The 22,033-nt window shown below is 36.9% G+C and overlaps 2 protein-coding genes across 6 annotated transcripts in view; one reads left to right on the plus strand and one right to left on the minus strand.

The window, feature by feature from the left end:
• Nucleotides 1–16,659, minus strand: part of ZPBP (zona pellucida binding protein) — a 96,347-nt gene extending 79,688 nt beyond the window's left edge. For all 5 annotated transcript variants that reach the window (XR_014247037.1, XM_082400530.1, XM_082400528.1 and 2 more), the window contains exons 1-3: nt 16,530–16,659; nt 13,032–13,112; nt 5,097–5,222 (exon numbers count right to left, since the gene is read on the minus strand). Coding sequence is in view for 4 of the 5 variants with exons in the window: in XM_082400530.1 (XP_082256656.1) it covers nt 5,097–5,222; nt 13,032–13,112; nt 16,530–16,656 (334 nt within the window). In the remaining variant the exon portion in view is untranslated. The remainder of the gene's footprint in view (nt 1–5,096; nt 5,223–13,031; nt 13,113–16,529) is intronic.
• Nucleotides 16,660–19,444: 2,785 nt separating this feature from the next.
• The window catches only part of SPMIP7 (sperm microtubule inner protein 7), a 68,559-nt gene continuing 65,970 nt past the window's right edge, over nt 19,445–22,033 (plus strand). Inside the window, exon 1 of the mRNA XM_082400532.1 lies at nt 19,445–20,001. Coding sequence (XP_082256658.1) covers nt 19,449–20,001 — 553 coding nt within the window. The 5' untranslated portion in view covers nt 19,445–19,448. The remainder of the gene's footprint in view (nt 20,002–22,033) is intronic.

Raw genomic sequence — 22,033 nt, forward strand, 5'->3', positions numbered from 1 at the left:
GGCCGGCAGCCCTGCCAAAACTCCACCCTTGCCCATTTCTCCTACCTCCTGGTGAGGAGCAATGCTTTAACTTACAAGGGAGAAGAAACAAAAATGGTCACTGAGGGCACTGTGGAAACATGTTACCACTAGGGAAGGAAACAGGAAGAAAAAAACTCATTCTTGAGGAAGTCAGCAAGAAGTACTAGGCCAACACTAAAACCAGCAGACACGCTAAAACACTTCTAAAGGCCACACCCACAAGATCCAGTGACACCACACCTGCCAAAGACTAATGCTGAATCAGAACACTAGAGACTGCCCCTCTCTCCCAACTGCCCATCACTAATAAGAGTCTAGAAAAATGCAGTGAAATCAAGCTAGGAGAGCTGCAAGAAATATTCTCTCTAGAGAAAGCAAAAAAGGAGAAACCAAAGCCAAAGATGAGACACTGGAGAAAAATAAGTTTTCAGTAACCACAGCAATAACCAATATCAAAGCCAGACAATTCCTGACTAGTTTAACACAAACTCCCAATATTAAAGGTTTAATAATATTTTTAAAAGTGTTCATCTCAAATATAAAAATAATTATCTCAATATTTACTATCTTATTCAAGATGTTCTTAAAAAATTAAGAAGCATACAGAAAGGTAAGAAATGGCACATTTCCAAAATACCAAGCAATGACGCAGATGTCAGAAGTATCAGTTAGTTTAAAATAACGATGAATAATGTATTAAATAATTTAATGGAAAATGTAGAAAGCATGCAAGATCAGATAGGTGATTTCAGCAGAGTCTGAAACCATAAGAAATAATCAAATGCAAATGTTAGAACTAAAACCAAACCAAAAAAACAAAAACTATAAAAAAAGAACACAGTAACACAGATGAAGTCTTCCTTCAATGAGCTCATAAAGAGGCTTGACACAGCTAAGAAAAGAATCAATGACTTGAAGATAGATCAAAAGAAATTTACCCAAAGAGAAAAAGCAACAACAACAAAAGCAAAACAACACCAAGAAGAATGAATCCAGGAGCTATGGAACAATTTCAAACAGGGTTACATAAGGGTGATAGAAATCTCAGAAGGAGCAGAGAGACAGGATGAAGCAGAAGAAAAACTGGAAGATATAATGGCTGACAATTTTCAAAAATTAATGACAAACCAAAACTACAGATCCAAGAAGCTTATAGAACACCAAGCAGAATAATACAAATAACCAAAAAAACATGCATTTAGTATTCAAATCACTGAAAGGGAAAGGGAAAGAAAAAATCTTGAAATTAATCAGAAAAATATGGCACACTGCCCACAGACGGACAAGGACTATTTTATAGCAGCCTTCTCACGAGAAACTATGCAAGCAAAAAGAATACAGAATGCCATCTTTGGAATGTTGAAAGAAAAAAACTGCCAATCCAGAATTCTACAACCAGCAAAAGAAAAAGATAAGCAAACTTTACCCAAAGCAAACAGAAAGGAAATAATAAAGTCAGAAATCAATGAAACTGAAAACAGAAAAATACCAGAGAAAAATAACTCAAAAGCTGGTCCCTTGAAATGACTGATAAAATTGTTAACCCTGTAGCCAGAGAGACCAAAATGAAAGAGAAAAGACACATCCAATACCAGGAGTGAACGAGAGCTCATCATAGAGATCCTGGATATATTAAAAAGATAACAAGAAAATATCACAAACTATGCACATTAATTCGACAAGTTGAAAAATATCTAAGCTGGACAAATTCCTTGAAAGACACAAACTACAAAAAGTCACAAAATGGTGAGAAGGGAAAATCCTAGTCCTACCTCATTTAGATTATTATCTGTGAACCCTGAAGCCAGACTTCAAAGGCACCTGACTTCAGAAAAGTACCTTGTTCTCTCAACGCCTCTGTTTTCCTCATATAAAAGGGAGAAAAATGACTGTACTTACTGCAAAGAGCTGTTGTGAAACTTAAATGATTAATATGTGTAAATTGCTTAGAACAGAATCTGCTTTATGATAAAAGTATACATGTTGATTATTTTTATAAAATTCAAAATAAAAACACTAAAGTAAAAATATGCTTGCAGAATATATCCATACATGTATATCTATATTTATATATATTTAAATATGTGCATTTACTACGTGTATGAATACACACGTACATAGATATATGTATGTATTTGTGCGTGTGTATTCATACACGTAGTAAATGCATAAAGAAAAGCTAAGGAATAATATTGTAAAAGTTCAGGATAATGTTTACCTAAGAGGGGCTGGGGACAGAAGAATGGGATTTTTCAACGTTAGAAGGTTCAACAGTCATGATAATGGTATATCTTGGCTTCTATAGCAAGCTCAAGGATGTCTGTTTTATTATGTTTCACAACTTACATATCTGTTATACAGATTTGTATTTATCAGATGTTTCATAATAAAAATATTAAGGTAGAGTAAGATATAATCTATGATCTCATTTTTTAAAAAAACATAATAAGGATACAGTTACAGGGTAAAGCTCAACGTGTGTGTTTGTGTGTGTGTGTGTGTGTGTGCTTATACAGGTTTGTGTGAACATTTAAAAAAGTGGGAAAGTCCACACACCAAAAAGAGCTAATTCATCAGAATGGTATTAGGGTTGAAGTAAGAGGTACAGGGCTTGCTGCAATAAATGCTTTACCTTTGTAAACCAAAAACGTTGGAAGAGAGACAGACAGAAGAGGGCGGCAGTGGGGGTGACAGGAAGAGAGCCCAGCAAGTCTAAGACTTGGTCCGCACACTGTACAACATCTAAACAACCTGGATGCTTCTCTCCAAAGGGAGGCGCAAGTACGTAACTACATGTTTCTTTGGTTCAACTGCAGGGGAACTATCTCTGGAATAGCCATAAAAGATAACAAAAGTACAGTGTAGTTTAACTTAGAGTCCAAAAGCTTCTCTGTTTTTCAAGCTTTAATAAAATTAGACATTTTCCACGTCTCTCTGCAATTACAGTGATAGTACTGAGCTTTAAAGCTGGCAGACAGCGAACTATGATGTGACACTGCACTGAAAACACAACTGTAATCATGACGTCAGAATACCAGGATTTTCTGAGAATAGTCTTTATAAATACAAAACCATTGCATCTATATGATTTTATCCTTACCTGGAAACAGTTATGTTTTTGAACATCTGTTTTCCATTATGAAAGTGAGTAATATAAAATGTCACTTCTAGTTAAAGGATTCAAAATTCACTTACATATTATACTTTGCAATACAAGCTGCAAGACCTGGCCTGGCATCTTAGAGAAGAGCACATTTCACATCTCAATTTTCAAATCAAAGGAGTAACAAATTATAACACAACAAATCAATACTTAAATGCTTCTATTTTTGAACTCACAGAGTTTTAATAACAAATGTAAAATATATTTAATATACATGCTTGCATTATATTATTTGCTATTAGAAAGCAATAAAAATAAAGACTGATTTTATTTTCAATGTTGGATACCTTTACTCCTGGCCCCCTTCGCTGATTTATATTAACTGCCTAGCCTCTCAGGACCTCTGTCCCTGACCTCTGCTGACCCCCTCCTGCACTCTAGGACTGCAGCCAGGCAGAGGTCGCGCTGCTCGGTGCACCTCCTGCAAAGCTGGGCCCAACGGCAGCCAACAGGTAGTCGCTCACCTAGAGCCGAGTAACTTGCTTTGGAGACGCACCACCCAACCTAAAGAGTGAAGTAACTCTTGAAGCCTTGAGCTATTTTAGAATCAACATAAATATTATAACAATGTACAACTTAGATTGTTCAACTATATAAAATATGAATTAAAACATATTTAAAAATAAATATTTCTTGTAAATGTTTCTTCAGCAAGTCTTTGTATGAATATACTGCTTTCCTCCATCCAGGTCTACAAAATAAACCTGTAGGTTTTCATCCACAAGCACTATCTCAAAACACCAATAAGGGAAAAAAAGGAGAAGAAGGAAGGAAGGAAAGGAGGGAAGGAAGGAGGAAGGGAGGGAGGGAAGGAAAAGAAAGAGAAAGAAAACATGGTGAATAGAGCAATAAAGAAAAACTTCCACAGAAGGTATGCAAAAGGTACTTCCTTGAACAGATATTAAGGATGAAAACTCATTATCTGAATTTTCAGCAAGGCTGAAAACAAAAACAGCTAAGCTGATTGATATTTTTTAAACTACACTGCAAAAACAAATCAACTTTTAGCAAATGAGATATCAGAATACAAGTAAGATGGGCATTTCAAAATAACAAAATAAGAAGCTGAATGGAGAAAATGTTGATCAAATTAATCATAGCAATAGTAATCTCTATGTGGAAAAATGTACCTTCATGAGAATAAGACCTTGTTTTCTCAAAAATCTGAAAACTGTAAGGCTACTATTCAGATGTGTCTCAAGTCCATCTTCTCCTCTGGATGAGTACCCAAGGACTAAACTTCCTCTTTTGTAAGCACAGCATCAGTAACATATTATTACACAGCTACCACCAAACCATGCAGTATATTTAAGAGCATGTTTTTCATAGTAAAATACTGAATGTTAAATTTAGTCATGTTTTTCAAAATGAATATTAATATTTAGGTTAAGTTAAAATATATTCCATACTGTCTGGTCAGGATTTTAATCAGAGTGAAATATAAGATAAAAAACATAAAATCGTAACTACTAATAAAGTCTCAAGTTGCCCCTATGTGGGGCTATATAAAACAAACAAAACCATAGTTTTAAACCTAGAGCTCAAAGTGCTCATTTGTATTTTTAACAAAAGCCAGAATCATATTTGCTTCTTCATACATACTTTGCTAACAAAAATCTAACTGAGGTAACCAAAATGATTTTATGAATTTTACAATAAAAAAGGAAAATTTTTGAAATATGGATGTTTAGAGAATTCTCCAGTTTAATCATCCAGTGTGTCTCTATCCCAAATTAAGATCTGTAAAAAATGGTCACGCCATCTACATTGTTAGATTCTTACTCCAAAAAGAAATCGCAAGAAAAAGAAGTGAGCTAATACATAAATGTATATGAGATACAAATATTCTTTTTGTTCTGAGTACATTTCATACATGTCATTTTTAATTATAACAACTGAAACAGAAGCCCACCTGAAATGATTTTTCCTTTCGGCCCATGCCACTGGAATGATGGGTCTATGAGTTCGGAATTCCGCAGTCGTTGGGTTACACATAACACGTGTGGACTCTTCTGATGGAGCATAACATATACTTTCACTGAAAATAAATATTAAAATGTTCCAATAATATTTTATGTTCGTTCACGATCTATAATGGCTTACATTTTTGTAGTCTGGGTTACATGTTTTCAGAAGTTTTCTTTGGATTATTGCTATTGCTTGGTAAGAACTAAATTTCATTGCATTCCATATAACTAACTTTCAAAAACATACACTTATTTTATTTGCGTTTGCGAGTGTATCTTAATCCCAGCATTATGCATTGGTCTTTTTATTCAGAGTTCATATACCAACTTACTTTGTTCTCATAAAATTATTTTAATTACAAAGTATTAAGATAATTCTATATCTATACTTCATCTGTTTTGCAAAGACACCAAACCTGAAAGAAACTGACAAGATACATTTGTTTAGATTAGGGAACAATACATTACTCACAATGATGTAACACAGTGTACTGAATTTTAAAATTGTAATGTGATTAAAAAATTGACAAATATGTGCTTTGATTGATTTTAATTATTAAGCATTTTTCCCAATTGCTTTAAAATTTAGAGCACTGCTCATTAAGCAAGCAAAAATAGTATTCTCTAGGAGATACAAAAGGAACACAGTAAAGGTTCAATTGTTTTGCATTTACTCATAAGGAAGCTTTTAGAAAAGCTTCTAGCAACTTCTCAGTAATCCCATGGCAACACTTCACTAATCAACCATATACTAAGATTTTTGTGTTCCAGTAAAATAAAAATTGTTTCTATGAGAATCAAAATTCTCCTTAACTTTAAAGAAACTGTCTCTAAACTTTCACCATACAACATCATGTTTATTGAATGTAGCTTTTAGATAGCTACTCTTACTTAGGTTCAGAAAGTTCCCCTCAATTCTTGGTAATTTGTTTTCCTGGGACACTTGCACCTATATTCATAAATGTAACTATATATAATTTTCTTATATTATCCTTTGTCTTCTTCCAATTTCAGTACAAATTTGTTATTTAGTGTTTAGCACTATTAAGTTAGGCATCTAAGATTATAATAGCCACATAAAATGAATTAGGCAGATTTCCTTCCATAAATTTTCTCTGAAAGAATATGTAAAGTGTTTTTGTTCTTGGAAACTATATAGCCTGGTACTTATTTTTTGGCAAGGGAGGAAGCAGCAAAACAAATGTCTAATTAACAATCTGGAGAATTTAATTATTAGTTTACTAAGTAATTTAATCAAGTCTGTTTTAGAAACTTATATTTTAGTAGAGTTATTCACTATAAGTTTATTAAATTATTCAGAATACTAAGTTCTGATTTTTAAATCTCACCATATCTTAATTTATTCATAATATTTCTGTACTTTCATTATTCTCTTGTGAAACAATTACCAAAACTCTGTCTACTAATTGCTCCAAAGGCAGCTTTTGGTTCCATTCAATCTATTATTCTTCTCTGGTCTCTTTCATTAATTTCTCCTCTTATTTTATTTCCTACTCACCTCAGTTTAAATGTTTCTTCTTTTTTCTACTTTTAATAAATGCTTATTGTATTAACGTGTCATTCCTCAGCACGACTTACTGGCCCTTTTATAAGGGCACCAGTCATATTGGATTTGGGTCTACCCTAATGACCTCATTTTAACTTGATTACTTCTATAAAGACGCTGTCTCCAAATAAGTTCACTTTCTGGGGAACTGAGGATTAGGACTCAAACATATGATTTTAGGGAGAAGCATGATTCAGTACATCACACTGAGATTCAGTTGTTTTTCTTAACTGAAATGTTAATTCATTTTAAGGATAAATTTAAGCACATCTAATAAAAAGGGAGGTTAGTTATATATGACTGTTTTATAATTTAGGTTTAAAAGCTGTAGTTTTAAAACAAAAGCTGTGATAAAAGTTGTGATATCAGTGAAAATGGCAGAGTAAAGAACTCCAAAAATCATCCCCTTCATAAAGGTAATAAGCAAATGGCACATATTGTTAGAATCAACATTTTCAGAACTCTGGAAATTAATCAAAGACTTGCAGCAACCACGAAAAATGTACTCAGGAAAAACAACTGAATCTCGGTGTCATGGCCTGAATTATGCTTCTCCCTAAAGTCATATGTTTAAGTCCTAATTCCCAGTTCCCCAGAAAGTGAACTTATTTGGAGATAGAGTTTTTATAGAAGTAACCAAGTTAAAATGAGGTCATCAGGGTAGGCCCAAATCCAATATGACTGGTGTCCTTATAAAAAGGGGAAATTTGGACACACAGACAAACACAGAGGAAAACAATGTGAAGAGATACAGGGAGAAGATGGCCATCTCCAAGCCAAGAAAGGAGAACTGGAGCAGGTCCTTGCCCTACTGCCCTAGAAGGACCCACCCAAGCCTCCATGATTGGACTTCTATCCTCCAAAACTGTGAGACAACACATTTCTGTTGTTTAACCTGCCAGGTCTGTGGTAATTTGTTATGGTAGCCCTAGTAAATACACCTGGTAAAAACAGTGAGCTTGTAGCACTTTAAGTTGCTGTATTCCCATTAGAACGAGCAGCCTGGCAGCCACTAGAGGGGCAGATGGGGTTAGATGGACTTCAGTGCCTCCTTCCCAGAGAATTGTCATTATTTCACCTTTCTGGCAGTGTCCTGGAAGACACCATGCACAAAGCTATCTTTACATGACTTAACTCGGAGCACACCCACTGTAAAAAGCCTTTTCCCCAAGAGTCCTTGTCAAAAATAACTAGAGCTTGCCACTTAACTTTGTAAATGCCTGAAGCAGTGGGAGTAAACATCAGCTTAACCAAAAGCTTAAGAGGAAAAGCTGGGTAATGACATGTCAATGGGAGCTTTGAAAACTTCTCACACATTCCTAGGAAAATAAATAGAAGGGCATGTGCATGCACAGAGTAGGCCACGTGGCCAAGACTGGGCATGCTCAGTAAAGAATGAGAGGCCTTAAAGTTCTCACCTCTGGCTGAAATTGAGCCTCTGTACAGCAGAAAGTGAACGATATGGTGGAATTGTCAACTGCCTGGCTAAATGTTTAAGGTAAGCCATGACAAGTTCACAAGGATTCTCAGAAAATACTAGGAGACTAACTGGTTCAGGTGTTTAATGAAACCTCTGTTGAACCATTAGCCTAACTAAGCTAACTAAGCAAAGACTTCAGTGGCCACACATGACAAAGAATACAGAATTTAAAAAGAATTAGTTCAGAAAAGTCACTTAACAAATGCTACAGGAATACCTCATTTTACTGCACTTCGCTTTACTGTACCTCACAGATTTTGCATTTTTTACCATCAGTGGTTTGTAGCAATCCTGAGTTTCAGATGGTGGTTAGCATGTTTTAGCAATAAAATATTTTTAAATTAAGGTACATACATTGGTTTTTTAATCAAATGCCTTTGCACACTTAATAGACTGCAGTACAATGTAAACATAACTTTTATAGGCACTGGGAAACCAAAAAAATTCATGTGCCTTACTTTATTGTGATACTCACTTTATTGTGATGGCCTGTAACTGAACCTGCAATATCTCTGAGTATGCCTGTACAACAAAAAGCAACTACATAAATACATAGAAAGGGGGAAGAATCTGATTTCCAGAGTACTACATAATATTCCCTACAAAGTCCAGTTTTCAACCAAAAATATGAGTCATGCAAAAAACCAAGAAAGTATAGTCACAGGCAGCAAAAAAAGCAACTAATAGAAACTGTCCCTGAGGAAAGCCAAATTTTGGAGTTACTGGACAAAGACTTTAAATCAGTTATTTTAAATATGAGCAAAGAACATCATGCCTAAAGTACTAAAAGAGTATGAAAATGATGTCTCTCCAAATAGAAACTATCAATAAAGGGATAGAAATTATAAAAAAAGATCCAAAGAGAAATTCCAGATTAAAAAGTACAATAACAAATGAAAATTCACAGTAAAGAATCAATAGCAGATCTCAACAGACACAAGAAAGAATCAGCAAACTTTACGTTATATCAATGTGGGATTTATCCAATCTGAGAAAAAGAAAAATAGAAAGATAAGTGAAGATAAATCAACAGTACTCAGAGACCTTTGGGAAACCATCAAGCATGCCAGTATATGCATAAAAGACCCATGGAAGAGTGGAGAGAAAGAGCCAGAAAGAATATTTGAAGGAATAATAGCAAAAACTTCCCAAAATTGATGAAAAACATGAATCCACACATCAAACAAGCCCAATGAACTCAAACTAGGATACCTTCCAAGAGATCCACACCTTAGGCACATCATAATCAACTGTGAAAATCCAGAAACAAAGAATCTTGAAAGCAGCAAGAGAGAAGCAACTCATGACATAATATGGTCCTCAATAAAATTAGCTTACTTCTCATCAGAAACCATAATGAAATAGAAAGTTTGAATAGACCTAAAACAAGTAAAGTGATTGAATAATAAAAAAAACTTCCCACAAGGAAAAGCCCAGCACCAGTTGAATTCACTTGTGAATACTACCAAACAAGTAGAATTAACAGTACTTCACAAACTTCCAAAAAACAGAAGAGGAGGGAACACACTCCAAATCACTTTATGAAGCCACTATTGCCCTAAAACCAAAATCTGACAAAGACAACACAAGAAATCTACAGACCACTTTTCCTTATGAAAACGTACATGATAATCTTCAAAATACTAGCAACCAAATCCAGCAACATGAAAAAGGATTATACATCACAATCAACTCAGATTCATTCCAGAAATGCAAGGCTAGTTCAAAATACAAAAATCAATCAATGTAATACCTTATCATATCAATAGAATAATGGACAAAAACCACTGATCCTCTCAATATATGCAGAAAAATCATTTGACAAAATCCAATACCCTTTCACAATAAAAGCACTCAACAAACTAGGAACAGAAGGGAACTCTCTTAATCTGACAAAGGGCATCTACAAAAATTCACAGCTAACATAATACTTAATAGTGAAAACTGAAATCTTTCCCAGGCCCCCAAGGTCAGGAACAAAACAAAGATATCTGTTAACATCAATATTGAACTGGAGGTTCTACCTGGAGCAACTAGCAAGGAAAAATAGGCAGACTATAAAAGAAGAAATAAAACTACCTCCATTTGCAGATGACATGATATTATATATAGGAAATTTTAAGGAATAACTCCCCCTACCCCCCATTTAAAAAATTAGAGCTATAAATGATTTGGCAGGATGACAGGATATAATATCCATTTGCAAATCTCAATTGTATTTCTATACAGTAGCAATGAGAAATCCAAACACTAAATTGATAAAAACATTCTATTTACAGTAGCAACAAAAAGAATAAAATATTTAGGGATACATTTAACAAAAGTAGTACAAGAAGACTCATACACTGAAAACTGTAAAACATCATTGAGGGAAAATAAAGAACACCTAAATAAATGAAGAGACACTCCATGTTTAAGAATTGGAAGACTGTAGAGTGTTAAGTTGGTAATACTCCCAAAATTGATCAACAGATTCACTACAATCCCTATAAAAATCCCAATGGGCTTTTATTCCAAAAATTGACAAAGCTGATTCTAGAATAACACGAAATTTCAAAGGACCCAGAGTAGCCAAAACAATCTTGAAAAAGAGCAAATTTGAAGTACTCACACTTGATAATTTCAAAACTTATTATAAAGCAACAGCAATCAAGACAGTGTGGTACTAGTGTAAGGAAAGACATACATATCAAAGGAATAGAATTTAGAGTCCATAAAGAAAACTCATACATCTATGGCAAACTGCTCTTCAGCAAGAACACCAAGACATTCGATAGAGAAGGAAAAGTTTCTTAAACAAATGATGCTGGAACAAGTGGATATCCACATGCAAAAGAATGAAGTTTGATCCCTACTGCATACCATATGCAAAAATTAATTCAAAATGGATCAAAGATGTAAATGTAAGCACTAAAACTATGAAATTCTTTTTAAAAAATGTAGGAGTAAACTTTGTGGCTGCTGATTAAGCAATCACTTCTGATACATGACTCCTAAAGCACCAGTACAAAAGAAAAAACAGAAATCAGACTTTATCAAAGTTTAAAAGGTGTGCTTTAAAGAACACTATCACAAAATGAAAACACAATCCATAGAACAGAAGAAAATATTTGCAAATCCAACATATGATAAGGGTCTAGTATCCAGAACATATTTAAAAAAACAAAAACAAAACTCTTCCATCTCAGTAATATAAAAGACAGCCAAATTAAAAATTGGGTAAAGAACTTGAACAGGCGTTTCTGTAAAGAAGACATCCAAATGGTCAATAAACACATGAAAAGAGGTTCCACATCATTAGTCATTAGGAAAATGCAAATAAAAAGCACAATGAGAATCCACTTCACATACACTAGGATGGCTAAAATTTTAAAAGATGGACAATAATAAATGTTAATATGGATGTTGGGAAATTTGAGTCCTCATAAATTTCTGGTGTCAAAGTACAATAGTTCAGGTTCTTTGAAAAATTGTTTGGCAGTTCCTCAAAATGTTAAACATAGAGTTACCATATATCCCACCAATTTTACTCCTAGGTATACTGAAAACGTATGTTCACACAGAAACTTGTCCAGAAATGTTCATAACAGCACTATTCAAAATAGCCAAAAAGTGGAAAATTCCTAAGTATCCATCAATTGATGGATACACAATTGTAGTATATCCATTCAATGGAATATTATTCAGCCATAAAAATGAATGATACATTCTGTAACATAAATGAACCTTGAAAACATCATACAAAGTGAAAGAAGCCACACACAAAACACCACATAGTGTATGATTCCACTTATATGAAATGTCCAGAATGGGCAAATTCATGGAGACAGAAAGTAGATTAGTGCTTTCCAGGGGCTAGAGTGTGATTGCTTAATGGGTACAGTGTTTCTTTTTAGAGTGATGAAAATGTTATGGAATTACATAGTGCTGATGGATTCAGAACCTGGTCAATATACTAAAAACTACTCGATTGTATACTTTACAGAAGGAATTTTGAGGCATGTGAATTTACCTCTATTAAAAATATATATATACAAAAAAAGTTGTAGATGCTAAGCCTCATGTTACTACTGCAAAATCTTACTAACCCAAAATCTTTATGATATATAGATCCCATTTAAAAAAAGTTTTAGCATAAGAACTGCATACGGGGACTTCCCTGGTGGCGTAGTGGTTGGGAGTCCGCCTGCCAATGCAGGGGACACAGGTTTGATCCCTGGTCCAGGAAGATCCCACATGCCGCGGAGCAACTAAGCCCGTGCGCCACAACTACTGAGCCTGCACTCTAGAGCCCACAAGCCACAACTGCTGAGCCCGTGTGACACAACTACTGAAGCCCGTGCGCCTAGAGCCCATGCTCCACAAGGGAAACCACCACAATGAGAAGCCCACGCACCACAACAAAGAGTAGCCCCTTCTCGCCACAACTAGAGAAAGCCCATGTGCAGCAATGAAGACCCAACAAAGCCAAAAATTAATTAATTAATTAATTAATTAATTAATTTTTTTTAAAAGTGTTTTAAAAAAAAGAACTGCATACATTTAATGTTATGTTTAATTATTGTACAATAACAAGCAAAAACACTGTAGACAACTTTAATTAGATAACTTTTAGAAATAATTATTTTTTGCACACTTAAGCAGTTACAGCAAACAGAATTAAACTATATGAATCTAACTCTGTGGAAACAACTTTAATCCATTTCCATAGAGGAAAAGGGTTTATAGGAAACTAGGATAACTGGGGAACACTAGCCTTTTGCAAAAGATTGATAAGATTTAAACAAATGCCAATTACTTTCTTACAATTACTGAAAATCTATTTATTAATACCTGGAAAATTTGGTGATCCCACTATTTTCATTGAATCTTGGGTCAAGTGCATACCTCTTGGCAATCGAGTCAAATATCCAACTATCAAAAACAAAAAGAACAGAATTAATCAACAGTCTGGCTCATTACAAATTTCAAGACATTCGAACAGGATAGTATCACAGTATATTTGATGTTTGTTGAAGGGGAGCCATAAATCAATATCCTTTGATATCTGGTATCTCTGTTCCAGCTCTACTCCCTTCATACACTCCAATGAAATTAACATACCCACCACTTTCCCTATTATGCCTCACCTTCAGCTTTCTCTACATCCACTTAGAATACTCTCATTTTTAAAAGTCCAAATCCCCACCCTTCAAGACCCAAATCACAAGTCCCTGCTCCCTCAAACCTTCTGTTTGTCCTCATTTCTTACCTCTTTAGTACATCATCAGCAACACTCACTCTACATTGTAATACAGTTCTTCACGCACAGACATAATTTTCCTTATTTGACTATAAGCTCAATAGTAGGATCAGTGTTTATGTCAACTTATTGAGAATCGGTATCTTTTGACTGCCTTCACCCAATTCCCCTCAATCCCGCCTCTGGTAACCACAAATCTGATCTCTTTTTCCATGAGTTTGTTTTTGAAATATAATTGTCCCACAACACTTTGTTAGTTCCTGTTATACAACATAGTGCTTTGATGTTTCTATACATTTCGAAATGATCACCACAGTTAGTCTAGTTATGATAAGTCATCATACAAAGACATTACATTGCTATTGACTATATTCCCCACACTGTACATTTCATACTTGTGACTCATTTATTTTGCAACTGGAAGTTTGTACCCCTTAATCTCCCTCACCTGCTTCTTCCCTATCCTTTGGCAAACGCCTGCTTGTTCTCTATCTATAACTCTGTTTATGTTTTGATGTTTGTTCATTTGTTTTTTTAGATTCCACATATAAGTGAAATCATGCGGCATTTGTCCTTCTCTTATTTCACTTAGCATAATACCCTCTAGGTCCATCCATGTTGTCACAAATGACAAGATTTCATTATTTTTTTATGGCTGAGTAAGAGTCCACTGTATGTACCTATTATCTTCATTATCCATTCATCTATTGATGGGCACTTAGGTTGCTCCCATATCTTGGCTACTGTAAATAATGTTACAATGAACACAGAGATGCATATATCTTTTCTAATTAGTGTTTTTGTTTTCTTCAGATAAATCCTAGGAGTGATATTGTTGGATCATATGGTAGCTCTATTTTTAATTTTTTGAGTACCTCCATACTTTTCTCCATGGTGGCTGTATCAATTTACATTCCCACCAACAGTGCAGGAGGGTTCCCTTTTCTCCACACCCTCTCCAGCACTTGTTATTTGTTGCCTTTTTGATAATAGCTATTTTAACAGGTGTGAGAACAGTATCTCATTGTGGTTCAGACTTGCATTTCCCTGATGATTAGTGATGTTGAGCATCTTTTTCATGTGCCTATTGGCCATCTGTATGTCTTCCCTTGGAAAAAGGTCTATTCAGATCCTCTGCCCATTTTTTAACTAGACTGCTGTTTTTTGATGTTGAGTTGTATGAGTTGTTGGTATATTTTGGATATTAACCCCTTAGAGGATATATTCTTTGCAAATATCTTCTCCCATTCAGTAGGTGGCAGTCAAAACGTACAACTTTCCAGTCATAAGATAAGTACATACTTGGCATGTAATAAACCATACGATAATATAAACTATGATGATAAACATATGATTAATATAATTAACACTGCTGTATGTTACATATGAATTGTTAAGAGAGTTGATCCTAAGAGTTCTCAACACAGGAAAAAAAAATTTTTTTCTATTTCTTTAATTTTGTACCCATATAAGATGATGGACACTCCCTCAACTTATTGTGATAATCACTTCATGATGTATGTAAATCAAATCCTTATGTTGTACACCTTAAAATTATACAGTGCTGTATGTCACTTATACTTCAATAAAACTGGAAGAAAAAAGTATGTTCCTTAAACCTGGAGGACACAGGGATGGGAAGCAGAAGAGGAAGGTAGGGCCAGACTGGGAAGGTCTTTGTAAGCCAGGCTTTGATTCTGCAAAAACCAGCAAGCAAATAAAAGACTTAATCAAGAAAAAAATAATCCGTCAAGCACTGTACCTTGCACATAGCAAATATTAAATAATAATTGTTGAATATGATATATTCTGATGTTGTTCAGTCCTCGTTGAACAAGAAAATGTTGATGGACACAGGAGTGTGCACAGGCCAGTGGGAGGAGCAGCACAAAAAATGCAATAAAGCTTAGACCCAAATCCTCTTTGTTGTTAACAGAGCAAAGAAGAGTATGGTATTCAAAGCCAGATGACCTGGATTTAAACCCCAACTTCCACTAACTAGTCTTAGGAAAGTCACTTAAAACTCCAGGAGCTTCAGTTTTCTCACCCGCAAAATGAGACTAAATTCCAGATTTAGAGTTTTTGTAGGAACTGAACGGACTACTGTATAAACTATAAAACGCTACATAAATGTTGCTTCGCTATTCATACCTTACATATTAAGATACTGCGGTCTTAGTCTACTTCTTATATCCTCAGGCCTGATCTTGTTCGGATCAAAAGACAACACACACACACACACACACACACACAGAGTCGTACCTAGCATAAGATCATGGGCCGTGGTCAAGAAGCATCCTTCTCCTACGGGGTAATGAACGGCTATCGGCTAGTCTCTACTTAAATTAGAATGACCTCTGGACTTTGGCATATTTTGTAATGTCTCTTCACTCCATTTCTTTCCATTCTCCTCCTATCCCCTGTCGACCTCCGCAGCCCTTCCTCATTCATATTCTTGGAGGGCTTCTTTACTCATTGCCCCTTTTCTGCACAAATTGTATTTTAAACAAACCTCCTTTGTGCTTTCTATGATTCAATTCTGGGAGATACTTTATTTCTAAAAAGTCTAAAACTTGAACGCAGCCAAAACCTTCCTAGTTAAATGACGACCGTTTAATTAAGCACTCCCTTCGGTATATTAACTCTATTTTGAAAACATGAGAAAGCATTTCGGATCTCTGAATGAAACGGAGGAAACGGCGGCAGCGGAATATCAAAACTTTAAGTTCCCAGTCTTTCCTGTACTTTATAGCTAAAACCAATAGATGGAGCTCCAGGACCACGGGAAATGCCAAAGCGGCGGGATGTCTACTCATTTCGAAATATACTGAAATCCTGAGCCCCGTACGTCGTGGAAAGCTGGCAAAGGACCCGGGGGCTGATACGGGGCTTGTTACAGCCAATTTAATCTCAAGCCTTGAGCTCTGGGTGTTTGAATGACCTCGCCCCCCTACACGACATCAGTGTGCCCAGTCCTCCTATTAAATTCAAGAGCGGGCCCAGTGATACAGGCTTTCCCATCAGCGGACGCACGTGACACGCAAAAACCTCCGGGAGCCGCGGTCCGGAGCCGCCCTCCGCCGCCTCACCTGACGGGGTTGCCCGCAGCACCAGCGCGGAGAACACCAGGACCACCGCGGCCCGGGAGAGCGGGGAGCCCCCGGCCCGGGACCGCAGCCAGCCCCGCCGCGCCCGGCCGGAGGCCGAGGCCTCCATCCACCCGCCGCCGCCGCCGCCGCCGGCCGACACTCAGCGCAGAAGGTCGTTAGGCGGCTCGCGCCCACCCGCCCGCCAGCGGACCGGAAGGGGGGCCGGAAAAAGGGCCACCACTTCCGGCGGGGCGGGGGCGGGGTTGGTCGTGGAGGCCTGGGGGGCGCGAAGTCGCCCGCCTTGAGGACCCCGCCGTCGCTCAGGCAACCAGGAAAGCATAGGCGACCTGTGGACGGTTGTGGAGCCGCAGAAGAGTCGCTGGCCGAGGGACGGGCTGGCCGAGTCTGAGCGTTGAGGCCGACTCTGGACCACAGGACGAGGGTCACGGGAGTGAGGGCTGGTCCAGCCCGAGAGGGCTGCCTGCCTCTCCCGACGTCGGCTGCTGACTACCTACGGATTTATGGGACGCAGCTGGGCGATGGATGCAAGGCCCAGCCACCGGGAATGGAAGTGGGCCCTGAGCCCCAGGAAGAGGCTGGGCGGGAAGAACGAGGCCACAGCCTTAGATGGAATGGACCGCATGCAGCGCTCAGCCCGAAAGATGGTCTTTTATCACCTGAGTTCGGGAAGATGCATAAAACCACCCGTCCGCCTACGTGGGCGTTTATAGCCAGAACGTGTTAGAATCCTCTGCGTTTCTGCGGCGGGAAGGATTCACTTCACGTGAAGGGAGCTACGATACAAGTAAATCTTACCCAGTTGGTACAAGTACATAGGAGAATGAAGTTTAAGCAACTGAAGACAGAATGCCCAATAACCCTGTGTAATCGGAAGAAATGAGTGATCCAGGGTGGTCTGAAAGCCATCGCTGGGTGTCCTTCGCTCCAGACGAGGGTTTTCGAACTGACAGCCTGAGCACCCACCTGAGTCCACCTCCCCGCTTGTTCGATGGCGTATCTCGAACATCGATGCCTTCAGATGTATCTTGTTTGTGCCACAGAGAGCATCGCCCCTTGCTGTCTTTCAGCTGGCCTGCTTTACAAACTATGTCTTCACAGCTAGAATCGTGTCTGTTTTGCCACCATTTTAACCTCAACTCCTGGGATAGTTCCTGGTATAAAGTAAGCATTCAAACAACCATAATTTTTTTTTTTATAAAAGAAAAGAACGGAAAATATCTAGCAGAAAGGAAGCAGAGTTCATTTTGGACCAGAACCAGGATGAAGACATTTCTTAAGGATTACATAAATATCCAAAGAAGTCCTTGGTTCTTATTAACAAAGGAGATTGAAATTTCTGCTTATTTCTTGAGTTTTCTGGCTATCTTTATGCATGTGCTAATTGGTAAAATGTATCCAGTACAGTTTATTCTACTGAGTAGATTTACTTCTTTAGAAATCCTTTCTAATCTGTATAAAGTCCTGAACTGAGTTCAGCCTGTTCAGGCATGTCTTAGTAAAGAGACCTGCATGATTTAGATCCAGCCAGCATTTTGGTCAAGGTCTTGCACTTCGTTTGAGCACACCTAGTAAACAAATTTTACTGAATAGTGCCCAATAAATCACTATATTTGTCTGGGTACATATTCTGCTAAAATTCCTTTTAATTTTTATAAACAAGTCAACCTGCACAACATGATTTTTACCAAATGAACTTTGGACTGTGGACTTATAGAGAATAAAGGGCAGAGAGGACTGTTCAGACCATGCTAAATCTTGAAATCTCTGTTTTCTGTAATTCAGCAGTCCCTCCTGCCTTGGTCTGCTGTGTAAATTCCTAATATTCAACCTGAGAATAAGAAGTAATACTGGATATCTTAGTTAATGTATGGTGTGATTCTAAAGATGGAAAGCTGATTGCTGAAAATCAAAAAGAAAGTGGGTCTGTCATTCGTATTTGCACTTTTTACTCCAGTAGCGATGGTGTTAGCTTTTGTGCCCAAATTCTACTGTCTGGAATTCCTTTGATAGCAGTTTTCATGCAAGACCAATTTACCTAGTTGAAATGAGCTTTTAAATGAACAGTATATTGATGACGTCTGTTTTTGCATTGAACTAATAGCTGCTACTTACTGTAGTTTCCTGAAATGAGTTTAAGAACTTCATTGCTCTTACTCTGCCATCATGGTAGCAAAAAGGTAAGTAAGGATAATGTAGGGCACGTAGAAGATGAACCTGTACTTTGACTATAAATTGCAAGTTACTTTCCTTAAAAATTAGATACATTGATTTAACTGTAATGTAATATATGTTCATTTTTTGCACTGCATTTAAATTTACAATTTATATAGGCAGTGTGTTTTGTACTTTTTTATATCTATTAGGTAAATACTTAAAGTATATCAGAGATATGCCTTAAAAAATATATTGCCTCTCCATTAACTACTTTATTTATACCCTTTACTGAATCTCATTTACCCATAAAGTATCAACTTATGGAAAAATTAAAAAATAACAAATGAGCACAGTTTTCCTGAGCATTGCTGAGGAAACTGTCATGGAGATTTTACTAACAAGTCTGTTTTTGTTTTTCCTAAGACTTAAATTATGATGTATATAATAAATGGTCCAATGTGTTAGAGTTCTAGCTGTTGCCAAGCAACATGGGCTCTGTTTTGTTTTGTTCTTTTCTGTTCTGGTCCCTTACTTCCTTTGATGGAGAAAAAATATTTACCTTAAAAATTTAAAAAAAGAAAAAACTCTACTCTATTGACATTGAGAAAGCCAAATCAATAACTATGTTAGGTTAACCAATTCTCAGTGGTTAGAAATATAAGAGTTTTATAGTTAAAGAGAAAGGAGACTTCAGAAGCAATTAATATACAGTCATCCACAATTTTAAAGAGAAAGGCCGTAGATATGAATTCACGGCACACACCTGGAAAGATAAGTATCTCTGAAGGATCCTTCCTTTCAAGAACAAAGGCTGTTGAGAATATAGATTACCCACACTATCGTGCTCTCTTACGAAAACTGAACATGCCTTTTGTGAAAGGAGTTGAGGACAGACATGACTGTGGCAGAATTGAAAAGAAATGCAACCCTACTTTTCTTAAATTTCACCCTTATCCCCCTTCAGTCCTGCCAGACTATCATTTACACTATCCTTATCCCCCACCGTATGGGCCAGATTATCCATTATTTCCACTTCGGGATGATGTCCCCTTAGGTGACACCTGTTCAGGGTTTGTGAGTCCTGGTGGTGATGCTGACTTAAAGCCTGGCATTGGCAGAACCATACCAAGCTTGGTAGATTTCAGTGATGTGAAACCTCAACATCGAGTTCCCAGGCCAGACGCAGGATTTCAGACGACATTAAAAAGGAAAAAAATATTATTAGAAGAACTAAAACAGGACAGGAGATGGAATTCCAGGGCAATACCAGACATTTCCATCAGAGCAAGACTTGGAGGTAAATGAAGTGACTTGGGCTTTGTAATTTTTAAACACTCAAATGAGAGAAAAGAGCATGGATCTAAGATTCAGTATTTAGCAGTTCATTTGACATAAAATTGTAAAAGACCAAATAAGGAATTCTTATTTTTAAATTATGGATTGTAAGGAAAAAGTAGTAAGAATGATAAGCCTTTTATAGACCTGTTTGTAAAAAAATAGTTGGTTTTCAAAAAATACATTCATCAGTATGTGGCCAACACAAAGTGTGTATCAGATAATTTATTCTAAACACACAGATAACCTAATTTTGCCACAAAGGAATTTATATTTAACTTTGATAATTGTGTATCATGCCTCCTTATCTGTCTCTCTCCTTTGAAAAAATTAATTCGCTGATGATTATCAAAGAGTTAGGTTACAGGAGCTGAAATGCAATGGGAAAGTAGTTGAAAGTAAATTTTGGGGTCTTGTAAGAACAGGAGCTGAAGAGAGGCAACCCCTGCATAAATAACTCCACCACATTCCTGAAGGCAGAATTTGACGAACACTTACTGACTGCTGCACCTTTTGGTTTCTCTGTAAGAACTCCCAGAGGGTGTCACAAGCCCGGCCCAGAAGTGGTAAGAAACTTCCAGAAGAAAGCCACGGGCAGTGTTCCCATATGGAATGTGCCTGGTAGGCAGGGAGTGAAAAGAGATTAACCTGTTTGAGCATGTGGGAAAGGCAAAGACCAAGTGCTGTAGCAAGAGATGCTGAGCTTGCTCTAGCCTTAATAGGCTGTGCCCTCTTCACCACTCCTCTACAGTGCCCAGCTGCACACCAGAGGCCTAGGGAGGCTGTGGGAGGAACAGGGACATCATTGTTTTTTGGAGCAGTGGGAGCTCACGGTTCCTGCCACTCCTCCATGAAGAGAGGCCATAGGCACTTGGGACCAGGAAGGGAATAAGAATCAGGGCAAAGGTAGTAGAAATGCAAAGCCCCACAAAATAATGGTCCCAAGCCACACGCTCCAGATACCCACTGTTGAACAAGAAAAGAGCAATTTGATGAGAGATAAGCATGGGATAAGAACTATGCTTTTAATGTGCACTCCAGTTGTGGCCTCAGCGGGTAGGCTTAGGGAAATTCCTTAGTTTGGAATGTTCATGTAAATATATAAATGAGGTTCAATAACCTATTTTAAGAAATAATTAATTTATAATCCATTTGAAATACCATCTGTGGAAATAAGATATTGCTGAGAAGCAAATGCAATTCACATTGAAGGAACCATTGATGAGTTCAGGCCAGTCTTACAGCCATAGTACAGTTTTCACTGATTCTGAACTAGTGACCAATTTTCTGATCTGTCAAGAAAGGAGCTTGAGCTCAATCTTTTGTTAATGTTTCAATGTACACTGATAGTCATTACCAAGAACTCTTCTTTAAAGGAATCGAAATCATTTTTCATTGTAGTCCTATTTTAGACAAGTATGACACTTTGCTTGTAAGCAGAAAATCCCAACCTAGTGTAATTTTTAAGAACAATATTGATTTGTTTTTGTAAGTTTTCCTAAGAGTGAACTGTCAAAGCATTCCAACAAATTAGAGGTGAAGAAGCTAACTTATGACTGAAATAGGGATAACAGACATTGCACCAACAGTTCAGAACCAAATATAGAGCTCATCTAGGCTCTATTTCACTGCCTGAATCAGTACAGCAGAATGCAGAAGATAGGCTCTAGAGTGAGACTGTCTGTACTCTATTTCTGGCAGGAAATTTACTTGCACCATGACCCGGGACTCGTTGCTAATCTCTATGCCTGTGTATCCTTATTTGTAAAATTCAGATACTAGTTATACTTTATAATAACGAAGGCTATTTAATGTTATTCATGTAAAAATATCTGACAAAGGAATGAACCAATAACATTTATTAGATGTTGTAAAGTTAAAGTCATGTTATAAAGTTAAAGTCCAGAATTTTCAGTTCCTTCATACATAAATTCTCTTATAAAATTGTAGGAATTGAATGAATTAAGATGGGTAAAGTACTTAGCAAAATTCGT

This window comes from Balaenoptera borealis (genome assembly GCF_965194805.1).
Source record: "Balaenoptera borealis genome assembly, chromosome: 7".
NCBI classification, from domain to species: Eukaryota; Metazoa; Chordata; class Mammalia; order Artiodactyla; family Balaenopteridae; genus Balaenoptera; species Balaenoptera borealis.